General features: G+C 41.9%; 1 protein-coding gene across 2 annotated transcripts; it reads right to left on the bottom strand.

Moving 5' to 3' along the window:
• Positions 1–345: 345 nt before the first annotated feature.
• Positions 346–11,053, bottom strand: mc2r (melanocortin 2 receptor). Of its 2 annotated transcripts, XM_062464718.1 has the most exons (3): positions 10,685–10,958; positions 1,487–1,562; positions 346–1,376 (listed from the first exon to the last, which is right to left on the bottom strand). In XM_062464718.1, the coding sequence occupies exon 3, from the start codon at positions 1,312–1,314 to the stop codon at positions 397–399; it is 918 nt and encodes a 305-aa protein (XP_062320702.1). In that variant the 5' UTR covers positions 1,315–1,376; positions 1,487–1,562; positions 10,685–10,958; the 3' UTR covers positions 346–396. The 2 variants fall into 2 exon arrangements, 1 of the variants encoding a protein (XP_062320702.1); XR_009930721.1 differs by lacking the exons at positions 346–1,376; positions 1,487–1,562 and adding an exon at positions 10,352–10,445 and having other exon boundaries at positions 10,685–11,053.
• Between the last annotated feature and the right edge of the window lie 3,246 nt (positions 11,054–14,299).

Here is a 14,299-nt window from a genome sequence, read left to right as displayed (position 1 = left end):
CGCTTCTAATGACCAACACAAAACAATCACCACCTCTAAAGCGTGAAAAGGTCTAAAATATTTTTAGACAAATATATGGGCTAGAGCTTTCATGGTTGATCAACATTCAGATACGCGTATCTTTTTCAACTATTTTCAGATGTATGACACATCATTTGAATGCTTACATGTTCCACTTTCACAATTATTATTATTTTTATTTTTTTTATTAGTTGGCCAACAACCTTCCTTTTCACCGCAGCATGTCACATATTTCAGAATTTTAAGTCACAACAAACATTTGGTGGAGACATTTCTTACAGCAAGTCACTGTTTCATGAAGGGTTAGGGTTACATTATCATGTATTATGCTTTGGGATTGAACAAAAATAACCAAAATTGTATTCCTGTGGTTAATCACTGCATTGAATTGGAACAAAAGAGCATCTTCCTGAACGTGTGCCTGAGTTCAGCACTGCGAAAAGCATAGATGGCTGGGTCAATTACAGCATGACTTATTAGGAGGACTACATGCAGCTGGAAGAGGGAACGGTAACACTCACAGTAAGGGTTAAGGGGGCATACCATTATGATGAGCAGGTGCAGGAAGAAAGGAGCCCAGCAAGCCATAAACACCCCAAAAAGAATGGTGAGAGTCAGAGCACCCCTTATACTGCTCCTCTGCTGCTGACTGGTTCCTGGTAGCGTAGCAATCTTCCTAGCATGCATGCGTGCTAAAAGGAACATGTGTACATAGAGGAAAAGTATAAGGAGTAAGGAGATGAAGAAGAACACAATGAAGCAGATCATGATGATGGTGTAGTCAAAATGAAGCACCATGACCACACTGGCCACTCCACAGAGTATCCATATTCCCACAAGGATGGTGGTAGCACGCTGCATGGTCATGATGTTGTGGTAGCGCAGAGCATGGAAGATGGTGATATAGCGATCTAGAGCAATTGCCAGAAAGCTACACATTGAGCCAATGAAAGACATGACCAGAAGTGAGTCCATGACATCGTCCAGCTTTCGCTCTGAATTGCCACGTGAATCAAGTTGACCCACGTCTGCAAACAGCAGCATGAGGTTCTCCCAGGTCTTGGACAGACTGGCAATAGTGTTAAAGCCTGCCAGGCTACAAATAAAGCAGTACATGGGTGAGTGAAGGTTTTTATTGCGAATGACAGCCACCACCACTAGCAGGTTCTCCACTAGGCTCACTATACCAATGGTGAAGAATATCTGGTTCGGGATTCTCACTGCCGGGCAGTCTGACATGTTGACAGGGGAGTTGGGAATATCCATAATTGAAGTGTCCATATTGGTGATCATCGGACTCTGTTTTTTATTGAAACTGCGGGTTTAGAATGCCAATGCAGCTGTGTGACTCCACTCTGTTTAAAATAGGAATTGAAAGAGGAATTACAATAGAAACCACACTTTTCATAAAAAGATGGCCTTTGTTTAAAGGACCTAGGTTGGCATGCCCACTTTGAGTACCTACTTTTAGACACCTCCACTAGAGTTTCCTTGGCTTGATGGTTATTTATGCTTAAACCAGAAGGAAGCATATGGATCACCTGTGGAAAAAAAGAGGAGATCTGTACAGACTGTAATCATACCACAACTCACAGGTATTTAATACACACATAAGACTAGTTTGCCCCTGACAAAAGCTTTTTGTTAGGGGCATGGACAACACGTTACATTATAGTCACATTAATAAGGATGTCACAGTATTGTAATAAATACAGTAACAACATAGTAATTACTAGAAACTAATGTCTAAATAATATGTAGTTTGTAAATAATGTATCCATTATCCAACATAAAATACCCCCATGTAACAATGTGTCTACAAAGGAAAAAGCATATTATTTATTGTTAGGTCAAACGTAACTGGATTTATTTATAAAATGATAGCATGGTATTCAACAAATAATACATGTAGTTACTAGGTGTATCTTAAACACTAAAATGCACGCATTTTCTAATCTAAATGACAGACTTTTCTATGTCACACACACTCAGTCACACTTTCCTGGCTACAAAAATACATTGTGAGTGTATGTGCAGCAGGTGCTTGGCTCGTGCACAGGAAGCAGCAACAATTTCAATGCAGCAACAACAGAACACAACGTCAATCAACATGGAACAGCAACCCAATCTACATTAGCAGGCTTGGTTAAGAAAGTGGCAAGAAAAGGCAACTTGTTCCGGGAGTACAACGGTACTTAGCAATGATTTGCTGGACCTGATGTTAGTTTCCTCCAGGAAAACAATGACTCTTATTGAGGGACTTGTTGCTCTTGTTGGTTAGTTGTAACTGATTTAACTTCTTGTACTCACTGTGAATTATATTATTGTTGCTTGCTTTCCTACAGGTACACTCTTGCACTTTTGAGGTTCATGTTGTTTAATTGTAACTTGTTTAACTACATGCTATTATGTTTCTTCCCATTGGCACTTATTTGCTTTTCACAATGTATAGTTCATGTTTTGCCTACCCACAATGTTTTTGGGCTATCTCGTTGTTTATGATCATTGACCTATGCACTTTTGTAAAGCTCTCTCTTGGAAGTAGCTTTGGATAAAAGCGTCTGCTAAATGAATAAATGTAAATGTTAACCAAATATGTCACACTTGTTGTATGAGGGTAATTTTTGGCTTGTAGGTGCCGTAAAAGAAATAGCGGTTATAATCATAGCAAAGTATGTGAAGCATCTTTAATTTTTTTTCAAACCCTACTTACCCGGCGTCATGGAGCCGACCAGATAAATAGTTATTTAGCACTAGGGTTTCTACCTGCATATACCTACAGCTGGCAGCTGTGCTCCGTTTTGCTCATAGAGTTATCTAACTACTGTAGAGCTAGCTAACTACTAGACTTCTGCTGTGTGGGAATCACAGGAGCTAACCAGTCGAAGGGCATACAAAAATACTGGAGCACACCCCACAATTTCCCCAGAAATTGTACCCTCTCTAGTTCTGATAGTTTCATTAGGGGCAAAGCTGCTAGGGCACCTATTGTTTTTGTTAGTTTTATTATTATTAGGTGTGCTTTGGCAAGGGCACAACCTTCTCTCACATACACGGAACAAAATTATAAACGCAACACTTTTGTTTTTGTACACCAAAGGTCTATTTCTCTCTGATTAGACAGCATAATTATTGCACAGATGTGCCTAACCCTGCGTGTCCACTACAGTGGGGCGGGCGGTGCGTCGGCATTTTCAATGAAACCGGGCGTTGACGCTCCCTCAATGCCCTACGCGAGCGTCAACGCCCGTTTCATTGAAAATGAATTGGAAGCCGACTTGCCGCCCACTCCGCTGTAGTGGACACGCATGGTTAGGCTGGCCACAATAAAAGGCCACTCTAAAATGTGCAGTTTTACTGTATTAGGGGGGTCCGAAAACCAGTCGGTTAGGGTTAGGGTTTGAGTGAGAGTTAGGCTTAGCTAACCCTCGAGCTAACCCTCGACCTGCAGTCAGGTCGAGACCCCGACCTCATGAGGACGACCCGATGAGTATGACGAGCATGCAGATGAGCTTCCCTGAGATGGTTTCTGACAGTTTGTGCAGAAATTCTCACCCTAACCCAAACTGACTGGTTTCTCGGATAATAATAATATAATAATTTTGTGTATATATTATTGGGTGTGCTTTGCCTTCGGCAAGGGAACACAACCTGTGTTCTCTCACATATATGTATAATTATTTTAATTCTTTATTTTCCCACCCCTAAGGATCCCTCAATATTTGGACTACATAGACAACGTCAGTGTCAAAAGGTTGCGTTGATTGTATTTGATTTTACGTTCCGTTGCACAGTTTAGGCTTGAATTAAGGTTTCTTGACGAAAAGTGAAGCTAACGGTGGCTAACTTGCTAGCCACAGTCACTTACGTCACTAATGTCACTAACGTCACGAACACATGCGTGACTACCTGTAGTAGAACATTAATTCAGCAGCTTGTTAACTTCTGGGAAATAGCTAGGCTAGCTTTACCTAAAACGGCAAGACACCTGCAGAAACGCCTCAAGCAAAGAGGCCAGGGTGATAACTAATTACTCATTTTACTTTGTGATATGAAACACAATTGTGAAATGTAATGTACAACATGATATACGCTGATATTATTAAGCTAGTATATCTACTTTCGGAAACAGTAGTCTACTATTTCAGTGAAGTGTTAGCAGAATCATGACATTAGCCTCTGTTGCCCGGGCGACACATACGACAGCGGTCTGTTTTCAATCGTTAAAATAAACATATCTCATAAATAAATGTTCGTTGTAGGATTTATTATGACATTAGAAGTACAAGTAAACAATTTGTTGGTGAAATTATCATTACCTGTGGTTAGGGTGACAAGAGGTCCGTATTTAGGCCGGACAGTCCGGATTTTCAATGCTCTCTCCGGCGTCCGGCGCAGCATCAAGCCGGACGCATATTTGTCCTCCTTTTTGGAGTTGCACTGGGCCCTAAAGAGCTGCGCTCTAGAATATTTTGCTGGAACGCAGTCTAACAAATGATTGGCTTAAAGCAGTGTCTGATTAATATCTGATAGGCTTAAAGATCCTGTAAAGTGGAATTAAAAACGAGTTTCAAGTTCACCACACCACAGAATAATGTGTTATTAACTACCCATCCAAATTATAATGAAAAAAAAAACAGACAAGTATGTTAAATTAGACTTTAGGGACTCCGCCCCCTCGCTGGAAGGCGCCACCTCTCTTGAGTAAGCTACCTACGACCAGAAAATGGACGCTACTTCAAGCCGAACAAAACAGTATAGAAATATAGCTGCAAGCAGCGATGCGGGTTCCTCCGCAAAATATTATAAAAATGTACAATGTAGAAGGTCAAGAGTTGGACAACAAGACAGCAAAACTACTTCATGTTTGGCCAACAACAATAGGCTGAATAGGGATTTGAACTCATGAGCATAAGGTTACAGGTCAGTCTCTATCCTCTCTGCTACACACCAACTGTTGAGATTTTATGAATAGAAATGGCAGAATATTACCTTTGGTCAGCTTTGGGACAAAGCTTAAGAAACGGTTGACATTGAAATGTCAAATTGCATGAAATTGCACATGGTACTACTTCCGGATGATGTCATCTCGAAGCCAATAAGGTTTGAAAAACCATCAGTCAAAATGATATTTGATTTATTGACACAAACTTATTGAGGCAATGTGGACATTTACATAAATACACCCCTTTCAGCCATTTTGTATTGGATTTCTTATTCCATTTCACCCTATATAAAGACACATCTGCCCACACACAACTTCCATCCATGCTGTTTCCCTCTTTCCCAGCGCAGGTCATGCCAAGGCAGAAATGCTGCGGCGGCCGCATGAGTTTTAGAGGTAGTCCAAAAACATGCCTCCCACAATTGACACATTTTAACCACAGTACTCTTTTCAAACTTTCCCCAAGATGGCTGAATAACCACATATTATAACTCTTCTTGAATTTCAGTCAAGGCACAATTAACAATAGTGATGTGGGCAACTGGGCTAGGGCAGAGCTCATGTTCAGCTCCTTGCGAGAATAGCCTATACAGCAGCCGACTCTCTTGTCCCATTAAAATACACAACATGCACAATCAGGGTGACCAACAAGATTATATTAACTGAGAAACAATTACATTACAAACATCTAACTGAACAAACACAACAACTGAAATCCCTCGCACGGCTGTTGTAACCGCACTATTTTCCACAAGTCTTTGCCTATTTGAAAAGTAAGCTATTTGTCCTGTGGCAAGCATTATAAGATGTGGCTGAAGTTTAAACAGCTGTAATTCAGTGATCTTTTGAGATATCAAGGCAGGGGCAGGCAAGCAGGGCAGGCCAGCTGGATGAAGCTGTCTTGGGGGCAGGACTGAAGAGAAGCTGTCCAGCTAGAGAGGGGTAGTCCAGCGGGGTCCAGGGGTCTGTGTTGCTCTCAGCATGCTCTGTTGAACTCTGTTGAGCAGGCCTCTGCATGACCTGTAAAAGTGAAGAAAGAGTCCATGTCAGTAGTGAAAAAGCTTTTTCGATCTACACTTGATACAGACTTAAGTTATGACTGTGAAATGAAGTGGCACTACTTGAACTTGAATCCAAATGTGTTGGAGACCCATGCAAAGTCACTCCAAACACTTGTTCGATTCCAGGCTCTAGCAAGAGTATTTAGCTCTAAACTGGTCAATATACACATCTGACCAAAGACCAGCTCGACCTTTGCCTGTAAACAGTGATTCTGACTGTCAGAGACCTTTAAATTGCTTGACCTAGTGAAATTGGCAAAACTAGCCTAGCTAACATAGGTCGTTTTCTCAGAGCATATGACGAATGAAACAGGCTCGCCTTGAAACATCCGAGATACTGGCTATCTTTAGCAGGCTCTTGTCTACAAAAAAACAGTCCTCCCTGACGTTTTTGGAGTAGAATTGAGTGAAATACAAAATTGTTTACACACTGCCAGTGGGCGAGCCGAGCCTGACTCTGAGGCTAACGTCAAAACAATGTACCCCTGGGACGCAGTATCACTCCAATTGCAAGTCCACAAATCACAGAAATAATCGGAGCATCTGGCTAAAAGCACAATTCCCACATCTCCTAAAGGCTGCCCTCCTCGACCTTTTTCGTGTAGACCTAACTGTAAAATGGTGAACTTATGAACATGACGCGACCAAAACATGGCTGCCGTCTAAGCCTATGCGGTCTCCCTGGCGCATAGGCTTATTACAAAGACTTTCATGCCCCAAATCAAAATTCTGAGCCGACAGGTCTGTGGGGAATTGCTTTTTCTCCTAAAGGCTGCCCTCCTCAACCTTTTTGATGAACAATTCGCCGAGATGCAAAATGACTCACTAATTAAAAACACAGAGGAAAAAACCTAGAGCTACAGTAGCTACTTTTCGAGTTCGGTTTTCCGTCACTTCAGATTCACGATCTAAAGGTCTAAAAGTGCTAAAACCTTCACCATATCTCAAGTGTAGTGTACTTTCACGAAACCAATCATCGATTCTAGCTTAAAATGTGTAAAAATAGGACTTACCAAACGTGGCTGCTTCCAACACTATCAGGCGATTCCAGTTGAAAACAACAATGGGCGCCGAAAAATAATTTATATTCGTAACGGCGAGCTGCGATTGGAAGCGAAATGAAACAGGAGCTAAAAACAGAGGGAGGGGGCTTGGTCAGCACACAATTTCCAGAAAGGATGTGTGTGCGTCTCGCCAAGCTCGCGCGTGTGTCAAGTAGGGTGACCACCTGTCCCGCTTTGCGCTGTATCGCACAGCATTTTCAATATGGGACGTGCGGGACTAGGGGTGAAAATGCTGTGCGACAGCATTTTTCTCAGACTCATCCTGTCAAGGGGCAGGATGAGTCTGAGAATTTGGAGCACGCACGCTGTGGAGAAATTCAATTGAATTCAATCATATATTGACATATCAAGGTGAAATTGCGTATGGTGCTTCAGAATGATGTCATCTTGAAGGCACAAAGGTTTGAAAAACCATCAGTCAAAATTATATTTGATTTATTAACACAAAGATATTGTGGCAATGTGGACATTTACATAAATACAATTATTTCAGCCATTTTGTATTGTATTCCTCATTCAATTTCACCCTATAGAAAGACATGTATTCTACAAATCTGTAACAATTTTCAAGTCGATTGGATCTATGGTTCATGAGGAGAAGGGTTTTGAAGGTTGTACCAAATTTGGACAGTACAGCAAAATCTATCACGGCGGACCTTATGGGTTCTTGAGGCTTTTTAGTTCCCCATGAGAAATAAGGCATGTATACCAATTTTCATGCATTTTGGAATAATTGGGCGCTGGGGAAATCACGTAGACTTTGGGCGTGGCTTATCGCGCCACCTATGGGCGTACATGGGCCATTGGTGGTCTCGGAGTAGTGAGTGACCTGGTGTATCATTGGGCCAAATTAGAAAAAATCGGGTCAAGGACTTTTTGAGCTATTGAGCCATTTAGCTGAGAAGAGGTAAAATAATAATAATAGGAATACAAACAAAAACAATAGCTTTCCTCCTACCGGAGGAACCCTAATAATAAAAATACTAACAAAAACAATAGGTTTAATCTTCGTCATCCAGCTCCCCGTCCCAACCCACACACATGGTGTGATACCATGTGTGGCAGCTGTCAAACTGGACCCACAACACCAATCCCTCCGAGCTCTCGGGAGGATCAGGTTCCCTGCACCAGCCACACTCCCAAACTGTTGTCTCCATGTCTTCAGGAGTGTGACCTATTCACAGAATATAAAACAACTTCGAAAAAAAAAAAGATCAGATTTTCATGGGTTGGAATTCAAAGACAGTTGACATGAAGTACACTACCGGTGGACGTGAGTCCAGCAGACGAGGAGCTGGATGATGGTCCAGCGTCAGAATCAGAATTCGGTTTATTCGCCATGTATGTTATACAAACACGGAATTTACTGTGGCAGGGAGGTGCAAACACTAAACATATACAAATCTTAAATTAAGTAAAGGTACAGAAGTTTACCTATTCCTAGGAACTAAACAATCTAAGAATAAAACAATAAAAAATATAATTTTTTATATAAAATAAAATATATATAAAAATAAGAATGAGCAGCATGAGTGGTCAACATAGTGCAATCAGATACTGGGTTAAATAATGAATGAATGTCATTGGGAGTCCTTGGCCTTGTTGAAGAGGCCAGTAGCAGATGGAAAGAAACTGTTCTTATGGCGTGAGGTTTTGGTCCTGATGGACCACAGCCTTCTGCTGGAGGGGAGTAGCTGGAACAGGGAGTGGTCGGCCACAATCTTCCTCGCTCGCCTCAGGGTCCTCGAGGTGTGCAGGTCCTCGAGGGTAGTCAGATTGCAGCCGATCACCTTCTCAGCAGTGCGGTTGATACGCTGCAGTCTGCACTTGTCCTTGGCAGTGGCAGCAGCGTAACAAATGGTGATGGAAGAGGTGAGGATGGACTCAATGATGGCTTTGTAGAAGTGCACCATCATTGTCTTTAACAGGTTGAATTTCTTCAGCTGCCGTAGGAAGTACATCCTCTGTTGTGCTTTCTTGGTGAGGGAGCTGATGTTCAGTTCCCACTTGAGGTCCTGGGAGAGGATGGTGCTGTGGTGGAAATTTGGAATACAGTTATAATGTGTGTGTTTTATATATGAGGAATGTGTTTTAATGGAAGTCTAAAGTTGGTTAAGAAGCTTGATACAGTGAAAGTTTATTCAACTCATTTGGTAGAGATGCCACCTGTAGTTTTATAACACCTAACTAGGAGACGTGAAGTCTAGGGACGGGAAGTCTGGGTGACCTGGGAGAGTTCTTGTCACCTGGGGAGGAAGAGACAGCTGGGAACTGATCAAGCTGCTCTGGCCCTTCCTGTTGCATGGGTGGTGTTAATTAAATACTTGTTTGAAGATGTCCACACAAAGGACAGTTGACCATTTGACTGATCAACTTCTGTGGCTTTACTATCTACTGGTTTGGGGAGAGATGCCACATCAAAGAACTGTGGGACACTTGGTATGGAGTCAAACTGTCACTGAGCAGTGCTGACCAATCACAGAGTTTGCTACATTGATGGATTGACCATCAGAAGAACCATTTGATCTAAAGTTTATATAAGGCAGGGTTTTAGGGTTGTTCTTCATCACTCTTGCGAACGATCTGTGGCTATCACCTCCTTCGTTATGACTGATCACAAAGTACTTTGTTAATTCTTAATTTGTACAAGCTAAATAAGTTTATTGAAACCGCCATCTCTTGACTATTCAAATCTACACAGTGCCACTAGAATTTTTCCACAATAGTGCCCAGGAAGCGGAAGGACTCCACAGTGTTGACTAGGGAGTCGCAAAGGGTGATGGGAGTTAGTGGGGCTGTATTCTTTCTGAAGTCCACAACCATCTCCACTGTCTTAAGAGCATTGAGCTTTAAGTTGTTCTGGCTGCACCAGGTCACCAGGTTGTCAGCTTCCCACCTATAATCAGACTCATGTCATGGTGGTGAGGAGCTTAAAATATTCTTCTATTGGCCCCCTTTTGGCGCAGGATGCCCTCCCACGGTCAATGATGTCTGGGGTCCGAGCAGTCAGGCGATGGTGGTGCCGCTCCCTAAAGTTTATCCACCACGTCTGGCCAAGCCCGGTCTTGGGGGCTGCCTGGTGGCGGAGGTTATAGATGGCCAGAGCGTGGGCCAGGACCTGAGGCTTCGTCAGTGGAAACCCATGACTGGCAGAGTACAAGAGGTACTCCACCAGGGAATCCTCATCTGCAGGGGTGAGGAGAGTCCTCTGACCCGGGACACAATCAGAGGACAACCTTCCACTGACTCGGTCACTCAGGCTGGTTTTACCTCCTGTTGGGCCTGCGTCATGGCCTCTTGGGTCCACTTTCTTGTGGTCCTCTCCTTCTTCCTCATTTGACGGATGTTTGGCATCTGGTAATACACATTTATTTTGGTACAGTCAGAAATTAAATTTGAAGTAGTTTAAAATGTCTTAATAATGTTGATGAATTCTATAAATTGCCATGTATAGGCACATGCATATTTGCCACATGCATAGACATATGTATATATATTTACCTTAAACCATTGCAGATTTACAATTTCTATATCCATCTTTTCTTGATCCTCCTGTATAAGAAAAAACTCTCATACTGACACACGTTACCTACCTTTCTTTTCTGCTTCTTCTCTTCTCTTTGCTATCTTTCTTTTCTTTCAAGTCTTTCCTGCTTCTTCTCTTCGCTATTTCTTTTCTTTCCTGCTTCTTCTCTTCTCCCTGCTATCTTTCTTTTATTTCCTGCTTCTTTTCTCCTTCCTATCTTTCTTTTCTTTCCTGCTTCTTCTCTGAGCTATCTCTTTTCTTTCCTTTCTTTCACGTCTTTTCTACTCCCTCTTTTCCTCCTTATTTTCTCTCTCTCTCCTCTATCTTTTCAGGCAGGAACATAAAACACACAAGAGAGAAATTGACTCAACAATATTATATAACCTAGCACTTATTATAAAATACTTGATGTAGCCTGGCTTATGAAAAAAAAACATTTGATTATGTCTGCCTTTACGTTTCAGACAAAACAAACTTGGTTACATCAAACTTGTTTTCCTGCCCCCCTCCCTTCCTCCCCTCGACTACAGATCACCTCACACATGATGGTGAATTTTCATTGGCTATACAAAGTAATGTTAAGCTAGCGTTCAAAAAAATACACTCATATGCTAACCCATAGTAGCAGTACGATGAAACACTTTTCAGAGTAAAGATTGTCGCCTGAGCGTCGCCGAGTGGTCTTTCAGCTTTCTCTCATCAATGTAACTTTCCTATAGTATTTAGACATGTAAACGTCCATATATGTTCATGAAATTTGACACGTAGATTGTTTGATATGCATAAAGTAATACTACTTACACTTTGCTGGCGATCGCAAAAGAAAATGCTGGCAAACAGACCGGAAACTGCGTGACGTCAAAAAATTCGGGTTTGGACAATAGGAGTTTACGGCGGTCGGGATTGGACACAGTGACGTTACAGGTGATTCCGCGTTCAAATACTGAGCACTGGGTAAACGTCAATTACTTGCCAATTATTTAAGAACTTCCAGATGATGTGGTCGCTGAGCTTGATGAAGTCAATGATGAAGTCCCTGCCAGTAGCTAAATAGAGGGAAATATTAAATGCATAATTGAAAACTCTGCTGCTGAGAGACTTAAATTCTGCTAATAAGACAACCAATTTAATAAAAACTAGTGATGGGAAGTTCGGATCATTTTACTGATTCGGTTCTCTGATTCGGGAGGGGGGGGGGGCTATCCGTCCACTGCAAACACGTATCATATTCTCATGTAGGTTAGTGCATGACATGTGCACCAGCAGATACTATTTTAAAAGAAATTCCTGCATTAAAATAATGTATCATGACAGTTTGTATGATTTGGTCATTTAATATCACACGCGAAAGGGAATGAGGAAACTGTTTCCTCTACAAAAAAATACAATGCGGGTCACGTGAAAAAAGGATCCAAAGACTCGTAGAAAGACCGAGTCAGGAAATGAACGAATCGTTCGTTTCCTCTAGCTACCAGTACAGAGCCTATGCAGGTCACGTGAAAAATGATCCAAAGACTCGTAGAAAGGCCGAGTCGGGAAATGAACGAATCGTTCGTTTCCTCTAGCTACCACTACAGAGCCTATGCAGGTCATGTGAAAAATGATCCAAAGACTCGTAGAAAGACCGAGTCGGGAAATGAACGAATCGTTCGTTTCCTCTAGCTACCACTACAGAGCCTATGCAGGTCACGTGAAAAATGATCCAAAGACTCGTAGAAAGACCGAGTCGGGAAATGAACGAATCGTTCCCTCTAGCGTTTCCTCTAGCTACCACTACAGAGTCTATGCAGGTAACGAGAAAAATGATCCAAAGACTCGTACCCGAAGACCGAGTCGGGCCACTAGAAAATGAACGAATCACTCTTTGAGAGGACTCGTTACCCCCGAGTCCTTGTAAGGATTCGTTCAAAACGAATCGTTCACGAACGACACATCACTAATAAAAACTCTTGACCGACTCTCGTGCATCTCATGGTTAACATTGTCCTACCTAAAATGACTCAAGATAGCATTTTTAATTGTTTGTGAATAATTACAGCTACACACTGCAGCTTCACACTGTGCTCCAATTTAGCCGTTTTAACGACAGGTGATTTTGCATTCAAACAGTGAGCCCAACTGGGTATCCGTTAATTATTTAAAATGAATTACGCTGAGCTCGATGAACTTGACGATGAACATGAAGTCTGTGCAGGTAGCTAAATAGAGTGAAATATTAGATAACTATTAGTGGTGGGAATAGATTATTATTTTTAATCTAGATTAATCTCACTGTAATCTTGGCGTTAATCTAGATTAATGTAAATTAAAATGGCTCATTTGAATTCCGCCGAAGGCATTCAGAATATGTGTGCTACCCAAATAATGACTAAAAGTAAGTCTTTGAGAACGGGTTTCTCAAGCCAGTTGGCGCATTAGACCAGGAGCTCATCTCCTGTTTCCAAAATGCATCACAAACTGCTTGAGAAAGCTGTTCTACTATGATAATTGGTGATGAAAATAAATTATGTTCAATAAGATGTACTTGTGTTTATTAACTGTTAATTAGATTAGTTAGCTTGGCTGATATAGCTCTGCTGATGGGCTTGCCTCGGTTGCACTCAAACATCGTAGTTTGACGACGACTCTTCCCCTGCGCTACATCAGTGCTTGGCCCGGCATCTTCCGCATTAGCGAAGGGATGCTTTGCGTTTAGGTGGTATTTGAGACTGGAAGAACTCCTACAGTAAAATAATTCCGCATAGCACAAGGTGCAAACAACCGTAGTCTTGTCGAGGTTTCCATTGGGAAGCTTCTTAAAAATACATTTTCCCTGAAGCAAACCAGGCGGCTTCATAGCTGCATCCATGTTAGCACGTCACGTTTGATGTGATAATTTCATACACAAGGCATACACACAGGTTCGAAGACTCGTTCTCGCCCCCTACAGTGCAATTCGGCTAGGTTTACATTCGCGCTAAAATATCAAGGTGAAAGTCATCATAGCTTGCGTAGTATAGACCCAGCTCCCAACCCAACTTTGAGAATAGATTAACGGCGATATTTTTTTTATCGCCGATGAGAGTCGCAGCGCGTTAACGCGCGTTAACGCCGATAACAGCCTACCACTAATAACTTTACACTCTCCTAAGAAACTTCAATTTTACGTTTGACCCGCATTATAATCAAGACCCCCCACCTTTTCCAAACTAAACAAAGTGCTAAATGTGTTAGGCATTAGCTAGCAAATGGTCTAGCCTAGGCTAGTTAACAGGTGACATGATACTAGCTACGATAGCTAGGTTAACTGTAAGAGCCCTCCATTTTATAAAACGCATAATTTCAGTAGGCCAACTTACCAATGGCAGTGATGTGGTGGTTGTTTCGGAAGATGTGCTTGGTGTAGGTCGGTCACGAAGAGCCGTCCTAACACCAGCTGCAACAGCTCTTTCAATTATCACCGCTAACTGGACTTCAAGGACTTGCCATTTTGAAAGACCTCTAACTAGACGCACCATACTTTTCCCTACTTACAATGGTCACATGAGCGCCGAGTCTTCAGACCAGGGATGTTGTTACTGCCAAGTATCGCTTCCAGTAAACTTGTTATATTAGCCAGTTTTCCAAAAATGCATTTCAAGCATATTTTCGTTTTTGGAGGCATATTTTCAGTTTGCAGATGGTAATATTGGAATAGGGATTC

This window comes from Osmerus eperlanus, chromosome 7 (assembly GCF_963692335.1).
Source record: "Osmerus eperlanus chromosome 7, fOsmEpe2.1, whole genome shotgun sequence".
Taxonomy (NCBI): Eukaryota; Metazoa; Chordata; class Actinopteri; order Osmeriformes; family Osmeridae; genus Osmerus; species Osmerus eperlanus.
This window is presented reverse-complemented; position numbering and strand designations above follow the sequence as displayed.

What these genes read in the sequence shown, in the direction of transcription:
- mc2r (XM_062464718.1), bottom strand. Translation starts at nt 1,314, where the DNA reads ATGATCACCAATATGGACACTTCAATTATGGATATTCCCAACTCCCCT.